General features: G+C 36.7%; 1 protein-coding gene across 1 annotated transcript in view; it reads right to left on the bottom strand.

Moving 5' to 3' along the window:
• LOC134667370 (uncharacterized) overlaps positions 1-26,208 on the bottom strand; it is a 43,215-nt gene extending 17,007 nt beyond the window's left edge. The window contains exons 1-30 of the mRNA XM_063524752.1: positions 26,115-26,208; positions 25,200-25,362; positions 24,117-24,369; positions 23,412-23,515; positions 22,790-22,965; positions 22,615-22,684; positions 21,327-21,458; positions 20,078-20,288; positions 19,517-19,695; positions 18,300-18,377; positions 17,180-17,287; positions 16,753-16,894; positions 16,092-16,234; positions 15,462-15,638; positions 14,722-14,949; positions 13,662-13,763; positions 13,155-13,316; positions 12,515-12,616; positions 12,220-12,311; positions 11,649-11,766; positions 10,395-10,514; positions 9,192-9,290; positions 8,519-8,626; positions 7,286-7,381; positions 6,439-6,527; positions 5,638-5,761; positions 3,710-3,907; positions 3,253-3,312; positions 2,889-3,117; positions 2,175-2,228 (exon numbers count right to left, since the gene is read on the bottom strand). Of these exons, the coding sequence (XP_063380822.1) occupies positions 2,175-2,228; positions 2,889-3,117; positions 3,253-3,312; positions 3,710-3,907; positions 5,638-5,761; positions 6,439-6,527; positions 7,286-7,381; positions 8,519-8,626; positions 9,192-9,290; positions 10,395-10,514; positions 11,649-11,766; positions 12,220-12,311; positions 12,515-12,616; positions 13,155-13,316; positions 13,662-13,763; positions 14,722-14,949; positions 15,462-15,638; positions 16,092-16,234; positions 16,753-16,894; positions 17,180-17,287; positions 18,300-18,377; positions 19,517-19,695; positions 20,078-20,288; positions 21,327-21,458; positions 22,615-22,684; positions 22,790-22,965; positions 23,412-23,515; positions 24,117-24,369; positions 25,200-25,362; positions 26,115-26,155 (3,958 nt within the window). The 5' untranslated portion in view covers positions 26,156-26,208. The remainder of the gene's footprint in view (positions 1-2,174; positions 2,229-2,888; positions 3,118-3,252; positions 3,313-3,709; positions 3,908-5,637; positions 5,762-6,438; positions 6,528-7,285; positions 7,382-8,518; positions 8,627-9,191; positions 9,291-10,394; positions 10,515-11,648; positions 11,767-12,219; positions 12,312-12,514; positions 12,617-13,154; positions 13,317-13,661; positions 13,764-14,721; positions 14,950-15,461; positions 15,639-16,091; positions 16,235-16,752; positions 16,895-17,179; positions 17,288-18,299; positions 18,378-19,516; positions 19,696-20,077; positions 20,289-21,326; positions 21,459-22,614; positions 22,685-22,789; positions 22,966-23,411; positions 23,516-24,116; positions 24,370-25,199; positions 25,363-26,114) is intronic.
• Positions 26,209-26,732: the final 524 nt, after the last annotated feature.

The raw sequence follows: 26,732 nt of genomic DNA, 5'->3' as shown, positions 1-26,732 counted from the left end.
AGATATTTATGACCAATAAACGACTCAAAAGGCTGACCACTGGTCCCTGGCTGGCCACTGGTGCTGTTACCCTATTAGACTACAGAAATACACTTAATTCATTCGATTGGTCAAACACACCATTGTATACCACTTCTCGCACCGTTTAAATGGGATTTCTGGGATTGAAAATTGATATAGTAGGGTCAGTAAGGAACACAAATGTATGGAAGTGCATGCACTTTAGTCTCAGGCGATGCCGCTTGGCACGATTGTTCCTTAGGTCAAACAAAGTTGATCTGGCCCGGTAGCCAGGAGATCGTACCATGCAGACCCCCCCAAGAAGGGGGGAGGGGAAGGGTCGGCTCCCCAGGTCCAATCTATGCTATATTCCTTCCTAGTCTTAGCAACTAGGGCAAGTTATATATCATTTTCGTATAAATTAGGGACGAGGAATTCATTTCTGAAATAATTATTATGCCTTTCCATACAAAAAAAATATATTTTTGTACAAAACATGAAAATGTTATGTCATTTTTTGTGACAATTTTGGATGTTACAATCACAGTGTGGCGATTTGCACTAAATAAAAAATTGGAAGATGTAGCCCATGTATTCTTTATTCTGGAAAATATCACTTTATAGTAGGCATTCATACATTATTTTGTAATAAAAAAATAATTTATAGCGCGTGGCGGTAACAATTTCCATACAAATGGAACTATGCCCAAAATCAAAGATTAAAAATGTTTACTAAAACACTGAATTTGACATTTTAAAAGTTTAAATATTATGTTTTAATAATTTTTCCATGCGTTTTTGCCCTTTTTTTGGTACAAATTTGTTGTTTTTATTTTTCTCCATACAAACTTTCTCCCCCCCCATTTCCACCCTTAAGGGTAGATATTTTTAAATTTGTTTTTATAACTAACTTATTCCTTTTGTAATTAATCGATGTTCAAACGATCAGGTTAAAATGTTCGGTAGTTTAGGATCTACATGTGTTTGAGCTAAAGACATTTTATTTCATAATATCCCATACATTAAAATATCTAACAAAACTCTGCTTACTTCCAGACATCATACAATCTAAACCCCTGAAGATATAAAGCTGAAATTTTCAACATCAATTAAATGCGACAGGTTTAAGTTTAAAATAAAATAAAATTTTATAAAATCAACGCTTAAGGGGGGGAAATGGGGGGGAGAAAGTTTGTGTGGAAGAAAAATAAAAACAACAAATTTGTACCAAAAAAAGGGCAAAAACGCATGGAAAAATTATTAAAACATAATATTTAAACTTTTAAAATGTCAAATTCAGTGTTTTAGTAAACATTTTTAATCTTTGACTTTGGGCATAGTTCCATTTGTATGGAAATCGTTACCGCCACGCGCTATAAATTAATTTTTTTTTACAAAAAAATGTATGAATGCCTACTATAAAGTGATATTTTCCAGAATAAAGAATACATGGGCTACATCGTCCAATTTTTTATTTAGTGCAAATCGCCACACTGTGATTGTAACATCCAAAATTGTCACAAAAAATGACATAACATTTTCATGTTTTGTACAAAAATATATTTTTTTGTATGGAAAGGCATAATCATTATTTCAAAAATGAATTCCTCGTCCCTAATTTATACGAAAATGATATATAACTTGCCCTAGTTGCTAAGACTAGGAAGGAATATAGCATAGATTGGACCTGGGGAGCCGACTCTTTCACCCCCCCTTTTTGGGGGGTCTGCATGGTACGATCTCCTGGCTACCGGGCCAGATCAACTTTGTTTGACCTAAGGAACAATCATGCCAAGCGGCATCGCCTGAGACTAAAGTGCATGCTAAATGACCTTACTGACCCTACTAGATATAGGATCATCCACATATGTACTCGTATGTACTTATGACGTTAATTTTATGATTTTTCTTTTCGATACATTTTGTGTCAAGAACCTCAATTTTAGACACAAAATGTATTTATTGGCCGGTATTAGAATTTAATAGGTTCTATTCACAAAGTAATTAGTGCACGATGCACCATGTGACGCTAAATACAAAATTGCGTAGTCTTGAATAAACGTACCTACATAACTTTCAACCCCATAAAAAAGTCAACTGATATACCTACTTCTACTTAATTACTTATTTATATTTTACTATGGTTAAATGTACAATTAGCAAGTCATACTAACCCACAAAGGTTTTGAAACTGTGAAAGAACACTTTGACATACTCCGTTATTGCACCTAAAAGATAAAAGCAAGATGAAACTAAAAATAGAAATATATATAACTAATAACACTAATAACAGCATATGTAATGCTCGCAAGTACTATGTTGTCGTCCTTAATGTAACATACAAGCACAAAATGTTGTATTTCACTGAACTAAACGTTAATTAACCAAGGGATGAAAGGCACCCATTTCTGTCGAGGTAAAGAGATGTGGGTATATTGGGTATAATATCATGGGTCATCTACGAGTAAGACCACTACGAGCATAAGTAAGCCTTATTGAGTTTACAGTGAGATTATGTCGATTTGTGTAAGATTATTAAATAATGTTTATTTATTTCTCTTATATCAATGTTAATCAAAAATGCATGCTTTGCATGCCACAAAAAGTACTCATCCTCAAGTGATTTGTGAACTAAAGAGATGGTATAAGTTTAATGTAAGTTTCATGTGTATATCTGTCGCATCGTAGGTAAGTATTTCCGCAACGAATAAACCGATTTGAAGGCGGTTTTTTTTAAATTGAAAGTGTTGTCTGTTGTTTATGTTTCTCACTTAGATAAGATTACCTAATAGAGCAGCTTACCTACTAGACGGGGCTGTTTTAAGATAAATGATATGAAATATTATATTGAGACCTTTTAAAATCCCTATACATTTGTCTGCACTTACCTCCAATGTTATGATTCGAGCCGTGCATAACAATAACCCGTGAACAATTAGCCATGATATAATCCGTCCCGTTTGGAAGGAAGGGCCTACAAAACGAGATGAAAGAAAATGCAGATGCAAAATTCACAATCGTCAAGGCCGCTGGCAAAAATTTTAGTAAAAATATCAATTGGTTGGTCTGCATTATATCTTCTTCCCAGTAATTCACCGCAGCCACTATTCTGGTTAGCTGAAATTGTAATGATTAGTTTATCAAACGGGAAAATCGTCTGCAAAGGCACCATTAAACTGCGTTGTTTTTAGTAGGATTTAAGCCCATACATTTTGGGCTTATAATATAAATACGTTAAATACGTAGTCATACCTGCAATAATTTGTTCAAACGATACTTATCTAAATCTGCTTGATCATTTATAAGGCCTACCTGGAATATGAAGCAATGTTATAAACACACTTAAATACTGAACATTAGCTACCTACAAAAACAACATATTATATTGTGATTATTTGTGAATTAAAATACAAGATCAGTGTATATATATATATATATATATATATATATATATATATATATATGTATAAAACTCAAGCTTTTACATTAAATTAGCATGTATATAAACTACGCTTACCTAGATATTCTCATGAGCTTATACTATTAAATCGCTCTACTAACAAATTGGTTGTTTCAGTTAATATTATAGGGCGGAATTTACCGCAATTCTTAATTTGAACTTAGCAGCGTGACACAATTATTTTACATCGCACCGAATTACCAAGATTCGCCTTACTTATATACTTAAATAAAAGATACATTAACTTACAAAACGGGATAAAGGAAAACAGATGAAAGCATCCAAAACAAATCCATGTTTTAGATATCGTGATATCGTATATAAAGGATGAGTGATTAGAAGAGATCGCTCATCGTAATAAGCCACATACGCCATTATCGCCATGTCAACGTACAGCAAAATGTCTACGTAATAAACCTCATGGGTACGGAATCTACTGTAAGATACCTGAAAACAAGTTTAGTAAGGTGCAGGAGGGCCATTTGGACTGCGGGATAATTTCAACTACATAATCGAAATATCTTCCATGTTTTTACATTATTAACTAAAGTGCCATATACAGTATGTATCAAAACGAAAAGCAAAGAAAGAGACCCATTAATGTTTAGGTCATACTGAGCAACTTTTACTTGGGACCAACCCCGAAAACGCGAAAAAAATTGGATGTTTCATACATTTTGCTGGTCTGAAGTTGAAATTTCCTATGGGAGAGTCAATTTTTTTTCCGCGTTTTCGGGGTTGGTCCCATAGTAAAAGTTGCTCAGTATGACCTAAACATTAATAGCTCTCTTTCTTGGTCATTCGTTCTGATACATACTGTATGTCCAAATAGTGAAAATATGTGTTGTGTGTGCATGACTCTAGTTAATAATATAAAACATGGAAGATATTTCGATTAGTTGAAATTATCCCTCAATCGAAATTGTCCCCTGCACTTTAGTACGTTTATTGCCTTACTTAACATATCTTAAACCCTGTTGACGACATTGTTTGGCTAATGAGAGTGATGAGTTTATATACAAGACATGCCGAAATCCGTTGCGATACGTCTGATACGTGCGATGTGGGCGCTTACTTCAAACCTAAACCAATTATGTAGGTACAGACTTTCGTTAACATATTTCATTTGATTGTAACTTGCTGGTATACTCTACGAGGATGCGATGCAATAAAAAAGTTCGAATGTACAGACTGAAACTCGGACTTTTTTAAATTTTTGTTTCCAAACTGGAAATTCAATTGAGTAACTTTTTCATAATTTGAACAATGTTACCTACGAATGCAAACAGCTGTTTTCTGGAATTTATGCATCCTGTGGAACTTCTCAAATGAGAAAATAACATTAATACTTGCTTACCTACCTATTTAATTTAAATAGGTCGATAGCGCTTGCTTGCTTAAGTTATACCTATAAGGATATAACACAAGAGAATGATGGACCATGACATGCAATATTATTAAACAAATGAACTGCTCTCACTTTATGTTATCTCTTTCGAGTGGAGCAAATTTGTAAGTTAAATTCATGAAAATCACGTATCTCGCTTAATCGATACTCAGATACGTGCTGTATAAAGCATGTTTTTGTTACTTATAGTTCGTTTTTTTAGCATTAGAAATAAGGTAAACAACCTTGATGTGTCTTTTAATTGAAAAACACATTTTAATAATAATTTACGGCAAATATGTAACAATTATGAATCTAATACGATCATTTATATTCTTCTGCTTTCATAAATGATAGTTACTGATTTTGAATAAGCGTTTTTCAATTAAAAGACATGCCAAAATCGCTTACCTTCTTTCAAGTTCTAAAAAAAACTAACTATAGCGCCATTTGCACTATTCCACTAACCCGGGGTTAACCCGTTAAACCGTTTACCCTGTGTCCAATTGTACCTACTGGTAATGGTAACCATGGTAACTCCAGGTTTAACCGGTTAACCCTGGGTTAGTTGGATGGTGCAAGTGGGCCTGCGAAAAACAATATTTTGAGAACGGCTTGCTCTCCACTTTGTTCTTGGCTTTTGTTCACAGAATGTGATAAGAAATACAGTAAAGGATATATCAGAGGTCAAAATGGCAACTATTGGTTTCTACTTGGACATACTGTCAGTGTTCCCTTTCTACATTTAGTGAACTTGGATTGTCAACTGACGATACAACGTCGTACTTACCGCTATGCAATATGGTACAGTGATGAGATAATATACGGCCAGGAGGGATCTCACAATGCACCAGACCTTCAGAAACATCCCGTAAGGAGTAATGCTTCCTGGTAATATGATAAACCTTAAAAACCTGCGAATAGAAAGAAGCTGCAATAATCCATATACATAGTCAAATGACTGAAATGACGTAAAGTATGTTCGTCTATAAAGAGACCACACATGACACAAGATAAATGAACGGGTAGATTCTCAGTATTTCATTTCTTTCAAAGATTCCCTATATACTTTATACTTACTTTTACTCTTTGAATTCCCCCTTAAAGGGCCCCCCTACCCAGTGCGGCGTAGATAAAGAGCCACAGAAAAAGCAAAGAGGTTAAATTAAAATACGTAATAGCAATCTTAGAAGATGAAAACTAATTAAATTTGCGTTTTTCTCACTCAAATCACATAATATTACTGTGTTTATATTTATATTTAATAAAAAAAATATTTAAGCAATAAGCCCAGGGTATGTGGCGCATCTGTTAAATCTAGTATTAAATAATCTGTGCTCAACCCACGCCAAATATTCAGTCATCGTGGAAAACGATTTCATAAAAACATCACATTATTCATCAAAACGATTTATGGTGTTCACGAATAACAATATATTAGTGCCTAAAAATATGTTATTCTAATAAAAACCATTAAATCTGAGAAACCAGAACAGGTACTTACTATTTTTATACTTGACCTGAGTTATCTCTAAGTGGCTCATTACAGAAACTTTCAGTATGATGATGATGATGAGTCTTTTATTATTACCTCATCACTCCTAACTTTTCGAAGGTCTTCGTGTAGTGGGCTCTCTCCTCGCGGCCGCTTATGGCGACGAAACTTTCTTTTATCTCTTGCTGTAAGGAGAACAAACTTTGCGTACGAGGTTTTAAGAGCCTATACACACTAGCGTATTTTGCAGGCAGCCATCCCTACATCGAACGCCGCAAATCGGACTTGAAAAATCAGAGTTCGATTTAACCTACGCCTCACTGCTCGAACGCTGCGACGAACCGTCTGCAAATGCTTTAAAACTACTTTGAAGGCACTGATATATTAAAAATATGCGTACTAGAATCTCCGACCACATTTTAGAACTTCTTGACTTTGATTTATACCCGTAACGGTGAAATGCTATGCCTGAATCCACAGCACGGAAAAGTACCACACAAATTCTTCAAATGAGCATATTCTTCATTTTGGTACGAAGTGAATTTTATTGCGTGCCTTTCCCTGACTTGATAGTAAGGAACTGGCGTGACATCAGTACTACCAGTTGATAATTACTACCTGATTTACTGTAGATGTAATGTAAGGGTGCTGTGGGGGTGCATGTATACCAATTCCGAATCAACAAGTCATAACAGGTCCTGAGTGTCGGCTTACAAAGTGTTGGCTTGCAAAGTGTTAGCTTGAAAAGTGTTGGCTTGCAAAGTGTTGGCTTGCAAAGTGTTGGCTTGCAAAGTGTTGGCTTGCAAAGTGTTAGCTTGCAAAGTGTTGGCTTGCAAAGTGTTGGCTTGCAAAGTGTTGGCTTGCAAAGTGTTGGCTTGCAAAGCAATGTAATTGTCAGCCATATCTCTTTCTTTGTATTACCCACAGAAATTCGTTGTCTTACCGCAATTCGATTTGTTTTGACGTCTATCCGGCCTACCATGGGTTGAGCAACTTCATATTGAACCACTTCGCTTCGGATTTCCGGATCCTCTAAAACCTGAAAAGCATTAAAGTTTAACATAATTTAATCAACAACACAAAGTTACAAAATAGGGTAAAATAAACGCCGCAATGCTAAACTAAGAGTATTAATACATCGGAAAAGTGCTCCTTGAAAATGAACATTCAATTTACCATATCATGCGTGGCCGGATTATATTGTGTACAGTATTTATTATTATTATTAGATATTAAATCAGGCAACAAGGCCCATATAATACCTTACAGACTAACATACATATGTATTTTATAAACTTAAAACTAAACACTATTTAGACGACCAAACGGTTTTATGTAATACATAAAACATAGTAAAAATTATATTACGGCATGTCTGAAGCTACAGTTGATATTAAAATGCTTATTATACATAAATAATATGTATACTGTCTATCGTTGAGGGACCTCCGAGTCTATTAATTACAGACTATGCAAACAGTACGATAGGCAGACAACGATTTTCGCTGAAAATTCTAATAAAAAAAACACCTAAAAATCTTATCCCCCGTTAATACAAATCCATCACAGATACGGGGCATACTCGTAGTTAAGGCCGTGGTCTATCTATTACATCGTCCAAAACAATTTTTTCTACAAGTCCTGATACAATCAGCTAAGTGTATTTAATCGTCATTTAATAAAACGATTAACTAGTAAAACTGACGAGATATCCCGTGTGGACAGATCGTTTCCAAAAATCTTACAATTGTATGGATAATAAAAAGATTGCTCGTATGAGAACTGTTCTCTAAAGATAATATTGTATTTCGCTAGATATGTTGTGGATTGCAAACCCGTAACTGCCCAATTCGAACTTTAAGATACGTCAATTAATAGATCTAAAAACGATATGGATTAGATGTGTCAGAGTCAAAAGTGACGTTATGGCTTGGAGAAACATCGTCAGGGAGACCGCGCTCATCAATCCTCGGAGTCTCACGCTCTCTCACTATTAGTGTAAGGCCTGAATGGACGCTCGCGCTCGCGTTAAACAAATGCGTAGGAGCGACCTTAGTGCACGCTGCTCAAATCACTTGTGAGCCCGACGCCACGCTGCACGCCCCGCCGAACGCTCCGCTTCGAGCGTCCACTCAGGCCTTACACTAAGACTACAGCCTTATCTCGCATGAATCACCTTCATAATGGGAGCGCTGATGTCGGGAAACGTGCCCCAGCACTGCACCAACGCACTGTACTCCATATGCAGCAATATGCAGTTAGTCGACGTCAACACGGTGTACACCTGGGCGTAGTGAACAATGGGATTATATTATGTTATGTAGGCATGCTCGGCAAAATTTAATCCTTTGATAACATGGAACTATGTAAATTGACAAAGTTAGTACGTCCTCCCTTGAGTTTAGTTTTGGTCGAGGGTTCCCTTTTTGGTATTTTATCTACGTAATGAGTACTACTAGGTCTCTCTTGGGGAAACGAAAAATACTAGAGTAAAACCAAGAGAAGCCTACAACGATTTTCATAGCACATGCAGTGCAAGTGTTATTTATACGTCATGATTTCATAGAAGATTGTCTTGGCCTAACCCTATGTACCTAAGCATTTGTCCCAATATACATATACACTGTATTTATTGTGTACCATGGCCCTGTTCTTGATGACGAAAATGTAGTCAATGAAATCAAACTAAATAAATTGGACAGGTGCCATTAACTACAGTGGAAAAATATTGTAAAGATCTACCAATAGTCAGATAAAAGTGTGTTGATGTTAGTATTTAAATAACATAGTTAATACCTTACCAGAGTACTCTCCCCACATTTTAACTTACATTTTAAAATGTTGCTTACTTTCGGTAATCCAAAAAGCATTTCGATCATTCCAAATTGACTTCCAGGGCCCACGCACGTTACTATTTTTCCCTGGTTATTAACAATATTGCAGTGACCCTAGAAATATAAACAATTTTCTTAGAAATCAATACTAGCGTACGGTTTGTACAGGCCTAGCTTCATATCGTGCTTAATATTATAACTTGTTAAAATAAAGGTTTAACCTCTTATTTCGGTAACTGTTTCTTTAGGCTTGAAAATAGATAAGGTCGGGATAAATTTAATATTTGTCCCTTTCGAAACATGATATCCTCTCGAGTATACCGAAAATTTTCATCGAAGCGAATTTTCTTTAACATATTTAATAGCTTAACCCTTTTTAAACCGCTCCAATTCCAGACTGTTTTACAAAAAAACTTAAGATAAATTCAATACAGTTATTTTTGGTAATCAATTTCAAATCTATTTTTGCAAACGTTCATTTGAACCTTAAGTCGGACTGCTAAGGTTGAATTTCTATTGAGGTAGATACATCGGACTAAGTAAGCCTGAAAAAGGGTTTTATGCGATAGACATTATAAACGGACTCACTAGCTCGTTTACTTAAAATAAATACACAGCCAGAGAATGGCTGCCTCCCCGTCTCGGCAATAATGTAGGCTATGACTGATGGCTCCTCTACACGATGGGCCAGCGCCGGCCACTCCAAGGGTCGCATTTATGCGTTAGAGGGAGCAAGTGATATTGCTATCTCATTCTACCTCATGGCTGCGTCCCATGGCCCACCGTGTAGAGGAGCCATGAGGTGCGTTCTGAGTGGCGCAGGCTGGTGCGCGACAAAGTACCTACGCGACTTCGAGTAGCAATATGTAGGGTTGACCTCGACGCTAAACGCGACGAGCTGAGAACGCGCCAGCGTACTGCCATCCATTACAACTACGTGGCTGGTGTCCTCACGTGCCCTCAATGTGCTCGGAGGTTCACCTCGAAGATCGGCTACGTCAACCATCTTCGGGCGCACGAGCGCCGAACTAACTAGGAGAGGAGTCGAAGTGGTCGCCGTGTCGCCGCCAAATTTAATGGTGTTTACAATTTAATTGGACATGACTTTCCCTTCCTTTGTTTTCCCTATAGTTACCTACTTTAATTTAATTGTTATAAATTCTACAAAAAAGTAGGCTATTTGAACATGATATAATTTACCTTTCAAATAAACTGTACCTTTTGTACGATATACATATCGCGGCCTATGTCGGCTGCATGTTGAACGACCTCGTCGTCAGGTAACACTATGGTTCTGCTATTGGCCGCAACCGTTTGCAGTAGGTCTCGGCTACAATCCTTAAAATTGGCACAAACCCTCAGGAAAATATAATAATTTTAATGAAACAAACATTGAAAAATAATTTGTTTGATTAAATAAATAATAGGTAGGTACTTATGTATAGTCCCCGGGAGCTGGGCATTTAATACTGACAGGTATCAATCAGCATAATCAAAAGAAAAATTATGTCATATTAGCTAGTTTGTTACTGCACGACACCTTGCACTTTGAGACTATGCGCTGAAACTTGGCACAGTTGATTGTTAGCTGGTCTTGAGCAGATACAGACCGGGAGCCGTCGAGAGCCACGTCTCATTTAGTGGGGGGAGGGGGGAAAGTTCGACGCCACCGCGCTTCACTTGGAGCAACATTTCTCTAAAACTATACCTATTAGGGCATGTGATATATCATTTTCAGATAAAAATGCTGTGGGCTACCGTTTACGAGTTATTTACGAAAAACTAAAAAAAATAAACGATTGTAGAATAAATTATAAGTAACTTTCCCACATTCATAGTATTTTGTATTGAGATCACTCTGACCCACGCTTAATATTATTTTTTATCTCCCATTTATCAAAAGTTTTGTATAATAAACTATATATTTTCTTAAACGTAATAAGTGTAGCTTTACAACTGTATTTATTGTTTTCAGATTCCTGCTACACTTTAAAAAATAATTGGTAATTATGAAAAAATCACGTTTTTTAGTCTTTTCTACTTTACGCTTTTTTTTGTTAGAAAGTGCATTGTTCTAGTTCCAAAACTAGATTTCTCATCCTTAATTTATCCGAAAATGATATATTACATGCCCTAATAGGTCTAGTTTTAGAGAAATGTTGCTCCAAGTGAAGCGCGGCGGCGTCGAACTCTCCCCCCCCTCTCCCCCCACTAAATGAGACGTGGTTCTCGATGTCTACCGGTCTGTATCTGCTCAAGACCAGCTAATAATCAACTGTGCCAAGTTTCAGCGCATAGTCTCAAAGTGCAAGGTCCCCATACAACGTTGTGCACTGTCAAATTAGCTATATCATATCAGTATAAAATTGAAAGCTCTAATCAAGTAGGCATAAAGTATAGTTTAACCGCGAAATTTATGGCAACCGTGCAATATACTGTCAATACTTTCTTAAAGTATAATTAAGAAAATACCTGAAACAGCGGACAGTATAATAATGTCTCCACGGTCTCGATGGACAGCACTTCTTGTTGAATGTTGGCGGACATGTCTTCGAATAAATCCTTGACACGTACTGCGTTATTGTAATACCTGTTTAGATCATTTCTTCATTCTTTATCCGTTGAAGGATTGAGATTTAAAAAACTTTGACTGAGAAAACATTTTTTGAAACCAACCTCTAAAGGTACGAATGACGACCGAAAGGTAACCGGACGAATTCGCAAACGAAGGTTATTAGTACACACGTAAATAGTTAATGAAAAGTTAACAAGCTGAAATATTAACGACACTCTCGTCGTAGCATAAACAAATCCGTAAACGAAGTTTAACCATGCTAATCATATCTCAACTACATAGATAAATTTGTTAAATTCTAGGTCTTATTTCTTTGGAACAAAGTACGCTTTAGAATAATCCTGCGTATTTTGTTACAGCACTCTTTAGGGGCCGAGTTTTTAATCTGCTAATGGCCAAATCTGAACACGACGTTATGGCACAAGTCAAACTTTAAATTATATTTAACCAAAAGAAAAAACCGCTTACCATTGTACGCAGAAAAACTTCCTCACTCGAGCCTTGATTTTCTCGCTAACCTGATTTACCGATAGAAAGCAGAAAAGTTCCCGCATTGATTCCTGTTAAACATAAATTTAGATATCGCAGAACTGAATTTTTTTATATTGCTATTAGGTACCTACTTACTTAATGTTTTCAATGTTATCATATAAGCTAAGTATGGTATATGTTACTGTAATTATATGTTACAGTTGACAGTTACGTTAGTAATATGCCCGTTGCTGTGTGTTTCCGTGATTTTATGTAATTAACAAGAAATTACCTTGAATTTACATCTCCTCCGTGCTGCAAGCATAAAGTGACTGCACATAGTGCCCGTATAGAAACAGCTAACATAAAATCCAAGAACGAAGATTACAATCAGCTGAAACAGTAAATCTTTTTTATTTTATTATATTTCAATACCCTTTAATAATAAGTACAAGCCACATTTCTCGTACAAACCCTGAACGATCGACAACCAGGACTGTGTCGGTTTTACCCAGTAGATGGACATCGCGCTGATTGTTAGAAACGTTAATTAGAAATAGAAAACCCATGTTATTGTGTTTCCCGAGTCTCGCGATCGTAGACTTGCGAATTGTACAATTGATCTTTGACCTCACCTTTGCTTATACCAGCCGGCCTAGCCAAGGGGACAATCGCTTTGACAACGAAAGTTTTGTGTCTCTCTATCATTCTTCCATATTAGTGCAACAGTAACAGTTGCGTTTCGATCGCTACGGAGCGTAAGCGATTAGCATGTTGGCTATGCGGCCAGAACTGAGGAGCTACCGCCAAAACCGAAATTCGCAAATTGCGGGGATCTTTCTCTTTTACTCCAATGAAGGCGTAATTAGAGTGACAGAGAAAAATGCCCGCAATTTGCGAACTTTTATTTTCGCGGTTATAGCCCTGCTCACCACAAACAGATCGGCGACTCCTGGGGCTATGTCGGCAATGCCGGCGCCGGTGAACGCCGCCGCGCCGAACATGAGCGACGATACCATCGGCTTTTCGTGCTTAGCGTTTAAAGTCGAGAATACCTTTGTCTCCCAGAATATCAGGTGCTTTACCCATGAGTTCTATAAGCAAATAGACGAACATGGTTTTAGCAACAAGAATTCATTAAGGATCGTTTTAAAATACAGGCGTATTTGACAAGCAAAAAGAAGTCATTGTTATTTTTCTTAAACATTATATGGAAATAAAGAGAGTAACTAAATATCTAATGAAAGTGGTAAAATAATTTGATCACGGATATTTTTAGCTTTTTTAAGTAGGTACTTAGATTTCGAAAGACTTTTATGGAGTTACATTACCTACTTATGAAAAGGAATATACTCATATAATGAAAACTAGGTCTTGATTTACAAATAAATACCACCACCATAATATTAATCTAGAAATTAATAATTTTATACACCTACCGGTCGGCATAACTGATTGGGACAAGAGATCAAGTATAGAAAGCAACCCGACCAGTAACAGAATATGCAAAACATCAGAGCAAACTTCAGAACGCAAATAACCTGAAACCATTAACATTTTTATAGCGACTAACTAGTAAATTACACTAGTTGGAAAGTAACAACAAGAATTACAGAAAACCTGAATGATAAAAATATATACTTATTATTCAGGTTTTATTTGATATACTTGTTATTTTTAGACTATTTAAGCGTATTATGATTGTATTAATTTTTGGGTATTTTTCAATGAAATAAATTTTATCTTTTTATCTTATCTTATCTAGACCGTTAGCCATATTGTGCGAGGTGATTAGGTAGGAAACACTGAACAACTTTTTCTACGGGACCAACTCTGAAATCACAAAAATGTTTTTGGCCGTTTCATACATTTTGGTCGAGTGGACGTCGACATTTTTTATGGGAAGGCCAATTTTTTTTTGGGATTTCGGGATTGTTTACATTGAAAGAATTGTTCAGTATGACCTACCTAATTTTTATTTTTATTTATTTTCAGGTAATTACAACACAATATCTAAGCTTAATTACAAAAGTATCGTTAAACCAGTAAGGTTTGTCTCGATACTCCATCCGCGGTAGATTTTATACAACAATAAAATATCTTTTAACAACAACTTAAGAAACTACTTACATATTCATAACATGCTCAGTATAATCTATCATTTAAATTACAACAACCGACCCCACTGCACTGAGCGCTAAATAAATAACATTTTTTCCTTATCCTATTGTTCTGCCGACCAGCCTGCACTCGCCCGAGTACAATCACCTAATCACCTAATCACCTCGCACAATATGGCTAACGCTCCAAAAATAACCCTGTATATCAAATTTTGTGGATCACAATGACAGCATCAATTTCATCCGCGTAGAAGGAATTATTTTACATGCTAACTGTCACATTAACAATATTAGTAGGCTATATTATGCTGACCTTTTCTTATAAAGCTAACTATAGATTCTGTTTTAAATCATCTGTGATACAAAATCATAGACATACCCTGACGTTACTTTTGAAATTCCTTTCCAATTTGTCCATATATTCCCAAATGTGCCACATTTGCAGTACGGGACAGAGTGCCGCCACTTGATTGGCTACTGAGCTTCCTTGAGGGTCCAGAGTATCCGTGAAAATGTAGAAAGGGAACACTGACAGTATGTCCAAGTAGAAACCAAAAGTTGCCATTTTGACCTCTGATATATCCTTTACTGTATTTCTTATAACATTCTGTAAACAAAAGCACAAGAACAAAGTGGAGTTCCCAAAATATTATTTTTAGGCCCACTTCCACCATTCCACTAACCCGGGGTTAACCGGTTAAACCGTTAATCCAGTGACAAATTGTACTGGTAACCATGGTAACTCCAGTTTTAGCCAGTTAACCCCGGTTAGTGAATGGTGCAAATGGTAGGCACTTAGATATTTTCCCATTCATTGAAGTTTAAGTATTGCACGTACTTTTTCTTTCTGACTAAAAAATACTCTTCTTCCGCGCGTTATCCCGGCATTTTCCCACGGCTCGTGAGAGCATGATGGGGTCCGCTTGACTTCTTACCCCAAGAATTGACGTAGGTACTAGTTTTTTCTAAACTAACTAACTATAAAATACACTGACTTAAAATTCTCATACACAGTGTCTCGTTTTCATTCGTTTTCTAGATGCAATTTAGCTCCGTAATGAATAATGTCGTGGTAAGCCGTAACGCTGACTTTGGCTTCATGTTTACAATCTGACAAACCTTATCATAGATGGCAGTAGTGAGCTGAATATAGATGTGGAGCACCAGCCCGGTGGTGATAACGGTGTTGAGCACCTTCTCCGCGTCGGACTGCGAGGGCTGAATGATGTTCGAGTATGGGACCATTATGCATAAGTACAGGATCATAATGAAGTGAATGACATGCAACATGCGCATCTGTAATGTCCAGAATCCGTTTAGTTATTAATATTATCTTCCCTACCCTTATAATTCATATCTGCCCGATTCGAACTTTAAGATACGTCAAATATTAGGTATGTCTAGATATGATATGGATTACATATAGATGTCAGTGTGTTTGATGAAGAAACGTCACTTTTGACGTCTAATCTATCTCTAATCTAATCCATATCGTATCTAGACGTTATATTTGACGTATCTTAAAGTTGGAATTGGGCCGTATTTCTTGTGACTCAACATTTCTATAAACTACAAAAACTATAGCTACACTTGTAAAATAAAATAGAAAATAGATCAGGAAACTTAGGAAAAATAAGATAAAATGGTACGTTTTCCACTTAAAGACTAATTGTCGCCGACGAGAAGCGATCGGTTATCAATCAATGATTAATAATTATTCGATGAGACAAATTATAGACTGTAACTTACAAAATCAGTGTCCGGTTCTAGAATCCATGGAAATGACGCCCTGAGACAAATCCTCGGAGCCTTAATACTGGTCACTTTTGGGGACATCTGATACAGTTCTAGGAACTCCTCTGTAAATTTCGGCCGACGCACGTTTTTGGCATCTAAGGAAGGTATCCGTATGTTAACTATTGAAGACATTATGGGTCGGTTGCACGAAACTGTTCGTATCGTTAAAGAGTTCGCTAAATTTTTATGTATGGAAAGTTTCATAGTAAAGGGCCGGGGCGCGCCGGCTGACGTTGATCAGTCTGTCAAATGTGGTTGGTGCAACTGGCCCTATATCTTTATTTCAATAGCCTGTTATAGTATCCCACTGCTTGGCAATAACCTCTCACCTGGATTTCCACGACTCCCGTTGTTGAGTTTTTTCGGCTAATTGTTAATGAAGGTGTCTAAATCATACCGCCATCTCCGTCTGGGCCTGCCACATCCGCGCTTATTCTGCGGCATCCACTTGGTGGCTATACTAGCCCACCTATCCGGATGCATGCGGCAGACGTGACCTGCCCAGTCCCACGTCAGCCTAGCGGTCTTCTCCCCTATTTACTTCAGGTATGCGTGTTTTGAAACGCCGTGTAGTGTTTCGAGTACCTTACTTTAATATGACCATAAATTTTACCTCTGTAATACATGTGTGAATCATCCACGAACGTAGGATCCTCGTCCTCTATACCCGCTAAACGATTTTTGAGCACTTTCATTGGTCTGTACCGAGTCCTGATTTGCCTAGAATCATTTTCTTCATACGCCTCTATTGCCTCCTGAAGATATATTGTAAGAAAATTAAGCTCGGCAGTTTTTAGCAACCATGTGTGGCTATGAACTATGGAATTTTCGCTAAGCCGACGATATTCGAAAAAGGAATTTCTGCTACTATATACTACTAACTTGTTCTGGTACGAGTTTTATGTGTAAAACTTACTACTTAGGTACTGATCACACTGAATGCGGATCGGGACACCGCTCCGGTGTGTAAGCAAGATATCGCTCTACGTGCATAGCAGTTTCTCGCTCACACACCAGATCAAACGTGAAGACCTGCTTACTTGCTTTGTCCTAGCACTACGGAGCCGTCGTTCTATCTTGTCGCGTATTTCGTACAATAAAGCCGGCTGCTCGGACATAGCGCGCATGAAGTCAGTTCGTCGCAACACCTAACAAATGACATATTAACCTTAATATTATATACGTTAATATGATGATGATGATGCCAGTACCCAGAAACAGTCCGCTGCGCAGGATACCTATATTATGGTGCGTTAGTGCTCGCGCAAGCACAGACGCACCCTCTTGTCCCTACCCCTCTTGTAGCAGTCCACGTTAATATAATTAAAATATAAGTAGCTGAACACATGAAATATTAACCTTTGGCTTTGTGTAAAAGCCATTTATAAATATTTCCCATTTTCCATAAATTTAATGCTAGTAAAATAAAATTCAGTACTTGCGCGAGATCGTTATGAAATCAGAAAATGAAATTGGCCATTATTAACAGAAGCCGTTAATCGCCACGCCGAGGACGGCTTAAAAATTGAGTGCAGCGGCCATTTTAATGGTTATTCATAAAATATTATCATATTTATGTTACTACATATAGTGTTTTCGTTTGGTTCCCAATTAAGCTCCAGCCATCGATCTAAAAGCTCTTTTATGTACATGTAACGTTTCGTTAATAAACGTAATAAAGTACCTTTCAAAGAATACACACATACGTAACCTAAACTAAAACCTATACATATAAACCTATAAATGTATAATACATATAATGTAAGGTGAATGCGGCCAATTCCGTCACGTAAGGACTATTCTTCCTTCTCTACTTTCTTGAAACCGCGAGAAAAAGGGCCCATCTGCTTTTGATTGCTGAAACTAAAAGCAATCGTTGCTTTATCGACGAATAATATCAATTGTGTATTATTGTTTGAAAAAAAATACGCTTATGTACTGACAGAATTGTCATTGTTTAGAATTGTTATAAGTATTTATTTTAAACTAAATAAAATAATTGTATAGTTCGACCAAAAGTAAAACTGAGCATTTTTAGAAGCAAGCGAAATATTACAATATCTTACGTTGAGGTTATAAAATTACTAATCTGAAAAAAAAACGGACTGTAATAACCCGTTTCTGCTAATTCAGTCGAAAAGTTGAAAGCCTTAAACTTGCCTGTAGCTCCACGTACGTAGCAGCTGTGACGGTAACTTTGGCCGGGATCGAATAGAACAAACTCAGCTCTCCAAGAACCTGTAAAATCAAAAAACTTTTCAATCATAAATCGTATTTGATTGCGTTATAGGTGCCTTAAGTTTTTGTTTTAAAATTGTATTGGAAAAGTAATGGGATATTTTATTCAAGAAAATACTCACTTTACTGAGAGAACATTAATTAACTAAATTTAACCTCTAGAGACCCTCGCGTACAATTTTTTGTAAGTACATATTATTTTAAGATCTAATTATGAATTTTCATTGAGTAACTAAGGGTTCCGAATTCAAAACAACAGCTTCTGGGTGTCAGGAGGCTAAGAAAGACGAGGCCTCATTTAAGCTTAGGTTTGGTTACAATACATAAGGAAAAAAATCAAATTTGATTTGAACACATCAAATACATAAAAAATATTTTAGGAGGTAGCAGAAAGTCACACATTTAAATACTGAATGGGAATGACAGTTAAAAGTAGCCATCCTTGGATTCTAAATTATTCAAAGGTAGACATTATTTATTCACATTAGACAAGCTTTCGCCATTACAGTTACACGATTCCTCCAGTCATTTTACAGACCGGAAGTATCGCGAATTGGAAAGAATGTATAAGAGCTGATCTTTATAGTTGAACGGCTATATAATGATTCTAGACGAAATAGAAATCAACTTACTATGGTTATTTATTAATATAAATTACTAAAAGAAATAAACAGGAATATAAAACTAAAACTAACTACAATACTTTTCAAAATTTGGTGCCCTCGGGAGGGTGCCCAACACGCAGGCAGCGTTCCCGCGCTGGATTGCGATTGAAATTCTCTGCGTGAGAAAGCTGCCCGCGCGGGGGTCGCCCGTTGCCTCCCTAGGTATTAATTTCTGGAGGATTTTTATAAATAAAGACTGTACACGATGAAACCCGGCAACGCATGAAGTGGTAAATCTTTAAAATGAATATACATTTTCCAGCAGCACTTTTCCCTCAATTCTAATTCCCTTAATTTTCATGGATCAAATATTTTAGCGCACGCGCACGTTCACGTCTACGCACACGCAGCCGGTGTGACCAGAGGGCCTATCGCGAACCACGTTCGACCTGTTGCCTACCTGTCACGCTTACGTACGAATTCACAAGTGAGAGAGAGAGGCAACACGTAAGCTTAAGGGTCAATTGAATTTACCGTTCCTTCCGTGAATGCTATCATCGGGCTCTCATTGTCCTCGTCCGATAGCATCTCCACGACGCCCTTCTTCAGACAGATCATGCCGTTTTTCACCACACCTTGGTTCCAGATATACTGGCCAGCCATGAAGATCTCGTGGCGCATGAGCAGAGAAATCTGGCGTAAAAACGCCTCAGCTGCAAGATAAATTAAATGGACATCCAGTAATATTAGTAAGTGGAGTGACACGTCACTCATATATCGAATACGTATGACATATTTCCAATATTGAACTAGCACTCTATGTATTGGTAACTTGGACTTAGACTTGCACAGTTATCACGTTCGTCAATAATACAATTACTTGTACCTAGCCGTAGTCACCATGTGAGATTAAAAACATGTGTTTTGTAGTAAGCTACTACTATTAATAATGCTAATAAACATGTTATGCTGTCATAAAAAATCACCAAGAGCAAGCGTTCTTTGGCATTACGTCTCGGGCGAGAGCGTCTGATACTGATAACAATCTTTATCAAATTTATTTCATTGCTAAAACAAGATGCTAGAAAATCTTACGTGAATCTCTAAATATCAGAGTATCATGGAAGTGAGCTATGTTAATGTCATAAATTAGTTCCATCTGCAGCGGCAGCGGTAGCTTTTGAAGATGATCAGACGTCAAGACTCCGTCTTTCATGCGCCAAAGCTGCATCTTGTATGTATAGGCGAGCTCGACTAGCGACTTTGGGGCACCGGACTTTTGTAGGTAGTCTAACATGTGATGGAACTGAAAATAAATTTAAGTAAATTAATTTTGTATGTTATTGTGCATGTGTGTGCCGTGTAGCCGTTAAAGAATTTATAACTCTCTTACGGTAGATGCCGCTTGGCATATGCAGGACATGCAAGTATACCATATGAAGGATATTGTAGAAACATTCGCTGTCATCGGGTAAGTATCGGTAGCTCAGTTAGTAGGGCGATGGGTTGGTATCCCGGAGTCGTGAGTTCGGGTCTGGCCCGAGACAGTGTTTCTACTTTCCCTTTATTTCTAAATTTACAGTTTTTACCTATCTATACTTTGCCATTATAAAATATACAAAGTTTTGTATAGTACATTCATATAAACTTTCGTTTTTATAAAAGCCAGCATCGAAAGAAGACTAATCGTGATATTTATGCATATTACTACTTAAGTATTGCTAGCTTGAGACTTAGTTCGTGTTCAATCCCAATTTAGCATAACAAAAAGCATTTATGCCAGAAGAAATGCTCACGAAGAATACATAATATCCTAGCCACGCGAACAAAAGCCAGTTATCCAATAAAAGTTCCAATCGGAATACATGTTCAGCACCGACAAGATTTCTATAGAAACTTTGAACTTCTTTTAACTTTCTTGGGAGATGAAATTTTAAACATTCTTTGTAACTACCACGAACGCCTGTACACGTTCTGTGAAATGCTTAAAACATGCAATATATAGGTACATAGGTAACTAATGTTTCTTTTCTGGATTTATACATATAGGACCATACTATGGATGGATTCGCCATAGTTAGAAAATCGTTTAATACATACCTACTCGTATTTCATATCAGTATGCGCATCAATGTCTGTGTAAGTGCCTTAGGGAAAATATTTTGTTTGTTGTTGAAAATATTTTGACGTGGCGTAGGTACCATAAGAACGTGGTACAATAAAAAGTTGTTAAGTCAGAGGACAAACTCGTAAAGATTCATTATAGAGATAATACTTCATAATACTATTACTTATTCAGTGATAGAAGTATTTTCTGTCTAAATTAGTTATAATAATAACTTACTTGGTCGACGAACAGCAAACGGCGGCTATTACCCACAACCAAATCCCAAGTGAGCTTTCCAATGAAACGATAACGCACGATACAGTGTCCCATTATCATCATGGCTGAAGTCAACCACATTTCCAAGGGGAACTATATAAAAATAAATACCAACATGAAGTTAGCGACATAAAATATCTAAAAGAAATGTAAATCAGGGAGATAGCCTACGACGTAGTCTTTGAATGGATGTTACCTTAAAAACCCGGTTTTAGTGAAAACCGTTTTTCCTATATAAAAAAAATAGATTACCGTAATGTTTCGGAAAAAACAAGTTCTAACTGTTGTTTAGTCAAAACTAGTTTTCGCAAAACCATTTTTGCACCATATGTTTGGGCACCATATGTTTTAAAGAAAACATAATTTTAATTTTGAATTAATATTTAATCTCCAATAGTCATACATTTTGAGATATTATTGCAGACAGCATACGAATTATTCGAATATTTATTTCAGAAAAACTAATTTTGACTAGACAACGATATATACTTACACATAAAAGACACAACATAAAAGACGGTTTTTTTTCTAAATTATTATTATAATAAAAAAAAATACATAAAGGTGTGCATTTATTCTCTGTTATCTTACATCAACTCAACTCGTTTAATCAGAGATACTACCCCTACCTTTAATAACTTTTGATTGTAGCCCCATTTCACACCTATTTTAAATTCCAAGACCGGATTGCACTTAGAATTTCCTAGTAGAATCCGGTCGAGCAATAAGTAAGTACATGCTACAAGAAGAAAAGTGGAAGCGGAAGCTACGGACTGAGCAAATTTATTTACTGGCTTTTGTACTCTACTTGTTTAGTATGCGTAATGTTATATTAATCGCTTTTAATTATGTGCAATTTTTGCTCCTTTATATTTATTTTCTTAATAGAATTATTCCGGATGAAACTACGATCAAAATACCTTGTTCATGATTTATTTCGTAACGTTCTATTTTGTGGAATCGTCCAGGTTATGAGCTATCTGCCAAATTTTATTTGTTATGTATTTAAGGGCTGATTTAGACGGCGCGCGAACTCGCATTCGATTTTAGTTATATTGCGGACTGTTGGTTATGACCAATTCAACCGACCGATCAAAATCCGCATTGTAATGAAACTCGCATGCGAGTTCTCGCGCCGTCTATATGAGGCCTAACTATGTAATAAGTACTTAGTAGTCCTTATGATTAAAAAAGTATGAGCCATTATGACTAAATTAAACTTGGAATATTATTAAATTATTATACTTACAACAGGAAAAGAATCGCCAAATATGACATTTAAAAGGCGACAGGCACAGTAATAGAAGCAAGCCATATAACTGTGAAACAAGTAAAACATAATTTTATTGGGTTAAACACCTTATTTTCCGATCTTTTGGTACCACACGCATCCACCTTAGGCACCACATTTACATTAAACTCACTTGTTAAACCTTAGCTGATCTGCTCCGACTTGCGGCGGATATCCCAGGTTATAATGTTTCGATGCATCAAAAGTCACTTTGTGAATATGGTACCAAACGCATGTCACACCATGCAAGAACAGCACTATCAATACGAAATGTTGCGAGAGTAAAATCAGTCTCCTCGAACTGTGCATCTGCAACGGTAAAAGCCTGTTTGTACAGTTTTTTACACATTGATTTGTGTTTAAGAGGCCATCAACGTGCACACTAGCGCCACTGCTAAATAATCGTGATTATTTAAATTTAACGAAAAATATTTAAAAATGGGGGGCCGCTACGTACTCTGCCCTCCTAAGCCGAAAAGCGCTATCTCAAAAACAAATGATTTTGAAAATGGAATTCTCAGTTATAGAAACTAAAGTATAAATTAACAATGCATTTTCTTTTGAGATAGCGCCACTCGGCTTAGCAGGGCAGTACTGTATTTTGACCTCAAAAAAAAATGGCCGTTTTAACTTTAACGCATAGATTGACGAATCCAGAACATAAAAACTAGTTTATGTATTCAAAAGGTACTTAAATACAAAATACTTACAGTACGTACGTGGTAAATTATTTGATATAATAAACAGGTACTTACATACTCGTTAACTTGCATAAAGAAAGTTAGCAGTCTGTATATGCGGCCTATACAAAACCAACAGCTCATGGTGGCCAAATAACGGTAGTTCACACTGTGTTGAACTAGAAAAAAGAAATAAGAACCTACTGTCAGATACTATTCAGTGCATCGATAATCACAAAATAGGCAACCAGTGGCAATGAATTTTTTTAAAAATGCATAAAATAATAAGTGGACAAAAATCATGCCTGAAAACAAATAGCATGTTATTGTTGTTCTATAAGTGTGCACACTTACGTAGACAGTGATACATTTCTGCACTGGATCATTTTACTTTTCAAGTACGATTTTTTCATTTTTTTAAGATAAGCAATTGAAATATTGTTTTAGGTAAATGGATTTGTTATACAATTTCCATTCTGATAATTAACTCCCCATTCCATAAATAACGGTACTTTTACCTATACGGTTACTATACTATACTATACTTAGAAAATGCTATAAAAATATACTTAGTCATGTATTTTACTTTCCTCATATTCGAAATGAAAATTAGAGTGTTTAACTCGGGTGAAAAGCGACCTTTCAGCCTCGGACTATTGGCAGTCGGCAGTGAAACTACCGCGGCAGAAATGCGTGCCATTCATCCCTTGGTTAATCTACTAGGTATACAATAAGTACATTTATGGATAGACGGACACATTTATAGTTCAATATACTTACATATCAAGCGCAATGGTATAAGACTGACCACATCGTAGAATAGTAGTATGGTACTTCTCCTATAAACTCTTATATGAAGTCTAGCCAAAGTCCAACAAGCGTGTAACATATATACAAAGACATCCGCCGCGAAAATCAAATCGCAGATGGTAGTATCTAGCAAGTAGATAGGGAACTCGGTAATATTATTCAAGTAATATTCAGTCAGTAGAAGAATAATATACTGGTATACATTCGTCACTTGTACAAGAACCTGTAATGATGAAAATTAAATTAAATAGCGCTTTATGAGATGTTATATTTTTATGTGAAAAGTGAGAAAAGTGTCAAATTTAAATAGACCCCGAATATAATAAAGACGCAGAAAGACCCACAAAGGAAATTTACTTAAAACCTCTTCTGATTAGGCAGGTATTGGTGCGACATCACTATCGATACCCTGCCTGTCTATAATGCCTAGCACATGATTGGCGCGACAGTATCTCGCCCGTGAGATAAACTACCCGTCTTTGCTGATTGTTTTAATTAAAGAGGGACGGGTAGTCTAACTCGCGGGTGAGATCTGTCGCGCTAATCATATCCTAGCCCGGATCAGTAGGAACTTTTGCGCGCTGTACCGATTGCGCTCCGCAAGTCAATGCAGTAACCATACCACGAGTCAATGACAGTGTCAACACTGACGTAAACGCTAACGTCTAAGTAATTTACTTTTCACTACACTAGCTCGGAAAGGCTTATTTTGCACTTCAAAAACTGGTAGCTTCCCTAGCCTAGCCCTCGTGCTTTGAAACCCTCACAACGCTCAAGATTCCATTTTTCAAACCACTCGCTATGCTCGTGGTTCAATTTTGGAATCTTTCGCTTGCTCGGGCATCAATATTAGCACGAGCGGTTAAACAACAACTTTGCCCCCTTGTAAAACAAATAATTATTCTATACTTCTCGCTGACACTAATACGTGAGTACGAGCGAGGTGCAGAAAGTAAGTTACGTAGACGTTAGCGTATAGTGTGGACACTGTCAGTGACTCGTGGTTTAAGGGTACCTACTTGTCTTAATAAAGGCTTGTAACACACTACTGACCTGCCACCACATGAGCCAGGGTAGAAGTATGACGGCCATGGTGACGCGGTACAGCCGCCCCTCGAAGAACCTCTGTCCCCGGAGCCCCAGCTTGTCCAGCTTGCTCTGGTCATGGTGGATGTTGATGCGGCTCGACCTTACTGTTATTTCGGTGGCAGTGGTTCTGTAATAGTGTCATTACGATACAAGTGCGAAAAGTAAGAAAACAAGTGGAGATACATTAAAACACGACCGAAATCGACACGAGTTCCGAATTATCTATTCGCACATGTATCGTACAACGTTTTACAGTACATGACCCATTAAGTTTTCGACATTGTCACGTAATGTGCTAATTATCGCACTAGTGCGGTAAAGTAGCACCACCATATGTACTGTAAAAAAAAGTAATCGATGAGTTCAATGCCCAATTATAGAAGCAATATTCATATTTTAAGCTTTTGTGCAAAACTTGTTACAAAATTGTAAGGTGCTTTTTAGAACTATGTTCGTGATTTTTTCTATCGAGCGAAAGTCAATAAATCTGGTTTCGAAAAGATGACGTTTCAGAAAGGCAAATCTTGAGGATTACTATTTATATTTATTCGGAACTAAAAAACTCTGTGGCTAAACCTATACTTACTGCACTTTAACTTCCAGCAACTAAACTCTAATTGAGAGTTATAAGAATAAGAATAGAATAAGAAAAATGTCATCATTAAAAAATACGAGGAAGGAATTACTACTCGTACTTTGAAAATGAAAATCGAAAGATACTTTTCCGATATCATTTTATTACTTTTACGTTAAGGCTTTAATTACCGCGAGCAATGAACCGCCAGAGGGAAATGTATAAAATGGGGCAATTATTATAATTTATAATATTGTTGACATGGAATAATAAAAACAAATTCCAAATGCAATACAATTACTAACCCGATGGTCCCCAAGGACGGTTCACTGAGACTTCTCAACATATTTATTAAATTACCCTTTACACACTAATAGTAATAGCTGCAGCCATGATGGTTTCATAACCACCTAGTTTTTCATCAAAACCTTTAGTTCAGTAAATGCTGATACAATATTTATCCTTTTTTTATACGACAGGATAGGAAAGGAACTTGTCGAATGACTCCTGTACATTCGAGTGCAAAAAGATACCCAAAGGGTCCATTATAAGAGAAATCTAATACAGTTTTATGTTTCATTTCGGCTGTATCACTAAGCAGCCGAAATGAAATGCCATATTTGGGCGGATATTGAAATTTTACTGCGCTCGGCTCACGAGAGCGTTGGTCGTAAAGCGTGCAAAACGGACGAGGGCGCAGCCCCGCGGCACACTGGGAGATCATAATTAATATATTGAAAATATAACTTCTCCCGTATTCAAATTTATTGCCGTAAATTCAGGTAGATAACTATAGTCTTTAAATACAACTATGGTCCAGTTTTTAACGTTGATTCTTAACGAGCCTTTATGGTTAGTATTCGTTACATTTATTTTGGAGCTTAGGTACACTAATATTTAGGTATTACATATTATATAATATA

This window comes from Cydia fagiglandana, chromosome 9, assembly GCF_963556715.1.
Source record: "Cydia fagiglandana chromosome 9, ilCydFagi1.1, whole genome shotgun sequence".
Taxonomy (NCBI): Eukaryota; Metazoa; Arthropoda; class Insecta; order Lepidoptera; family Tortricidae; genus Cydia; species Cydia fagiglandana.
The sequence above is the reverse complement of the archived record's forward strand: the minus strand, read 5'-3'. Positions and strand labels throughout refer to the sequence as shown.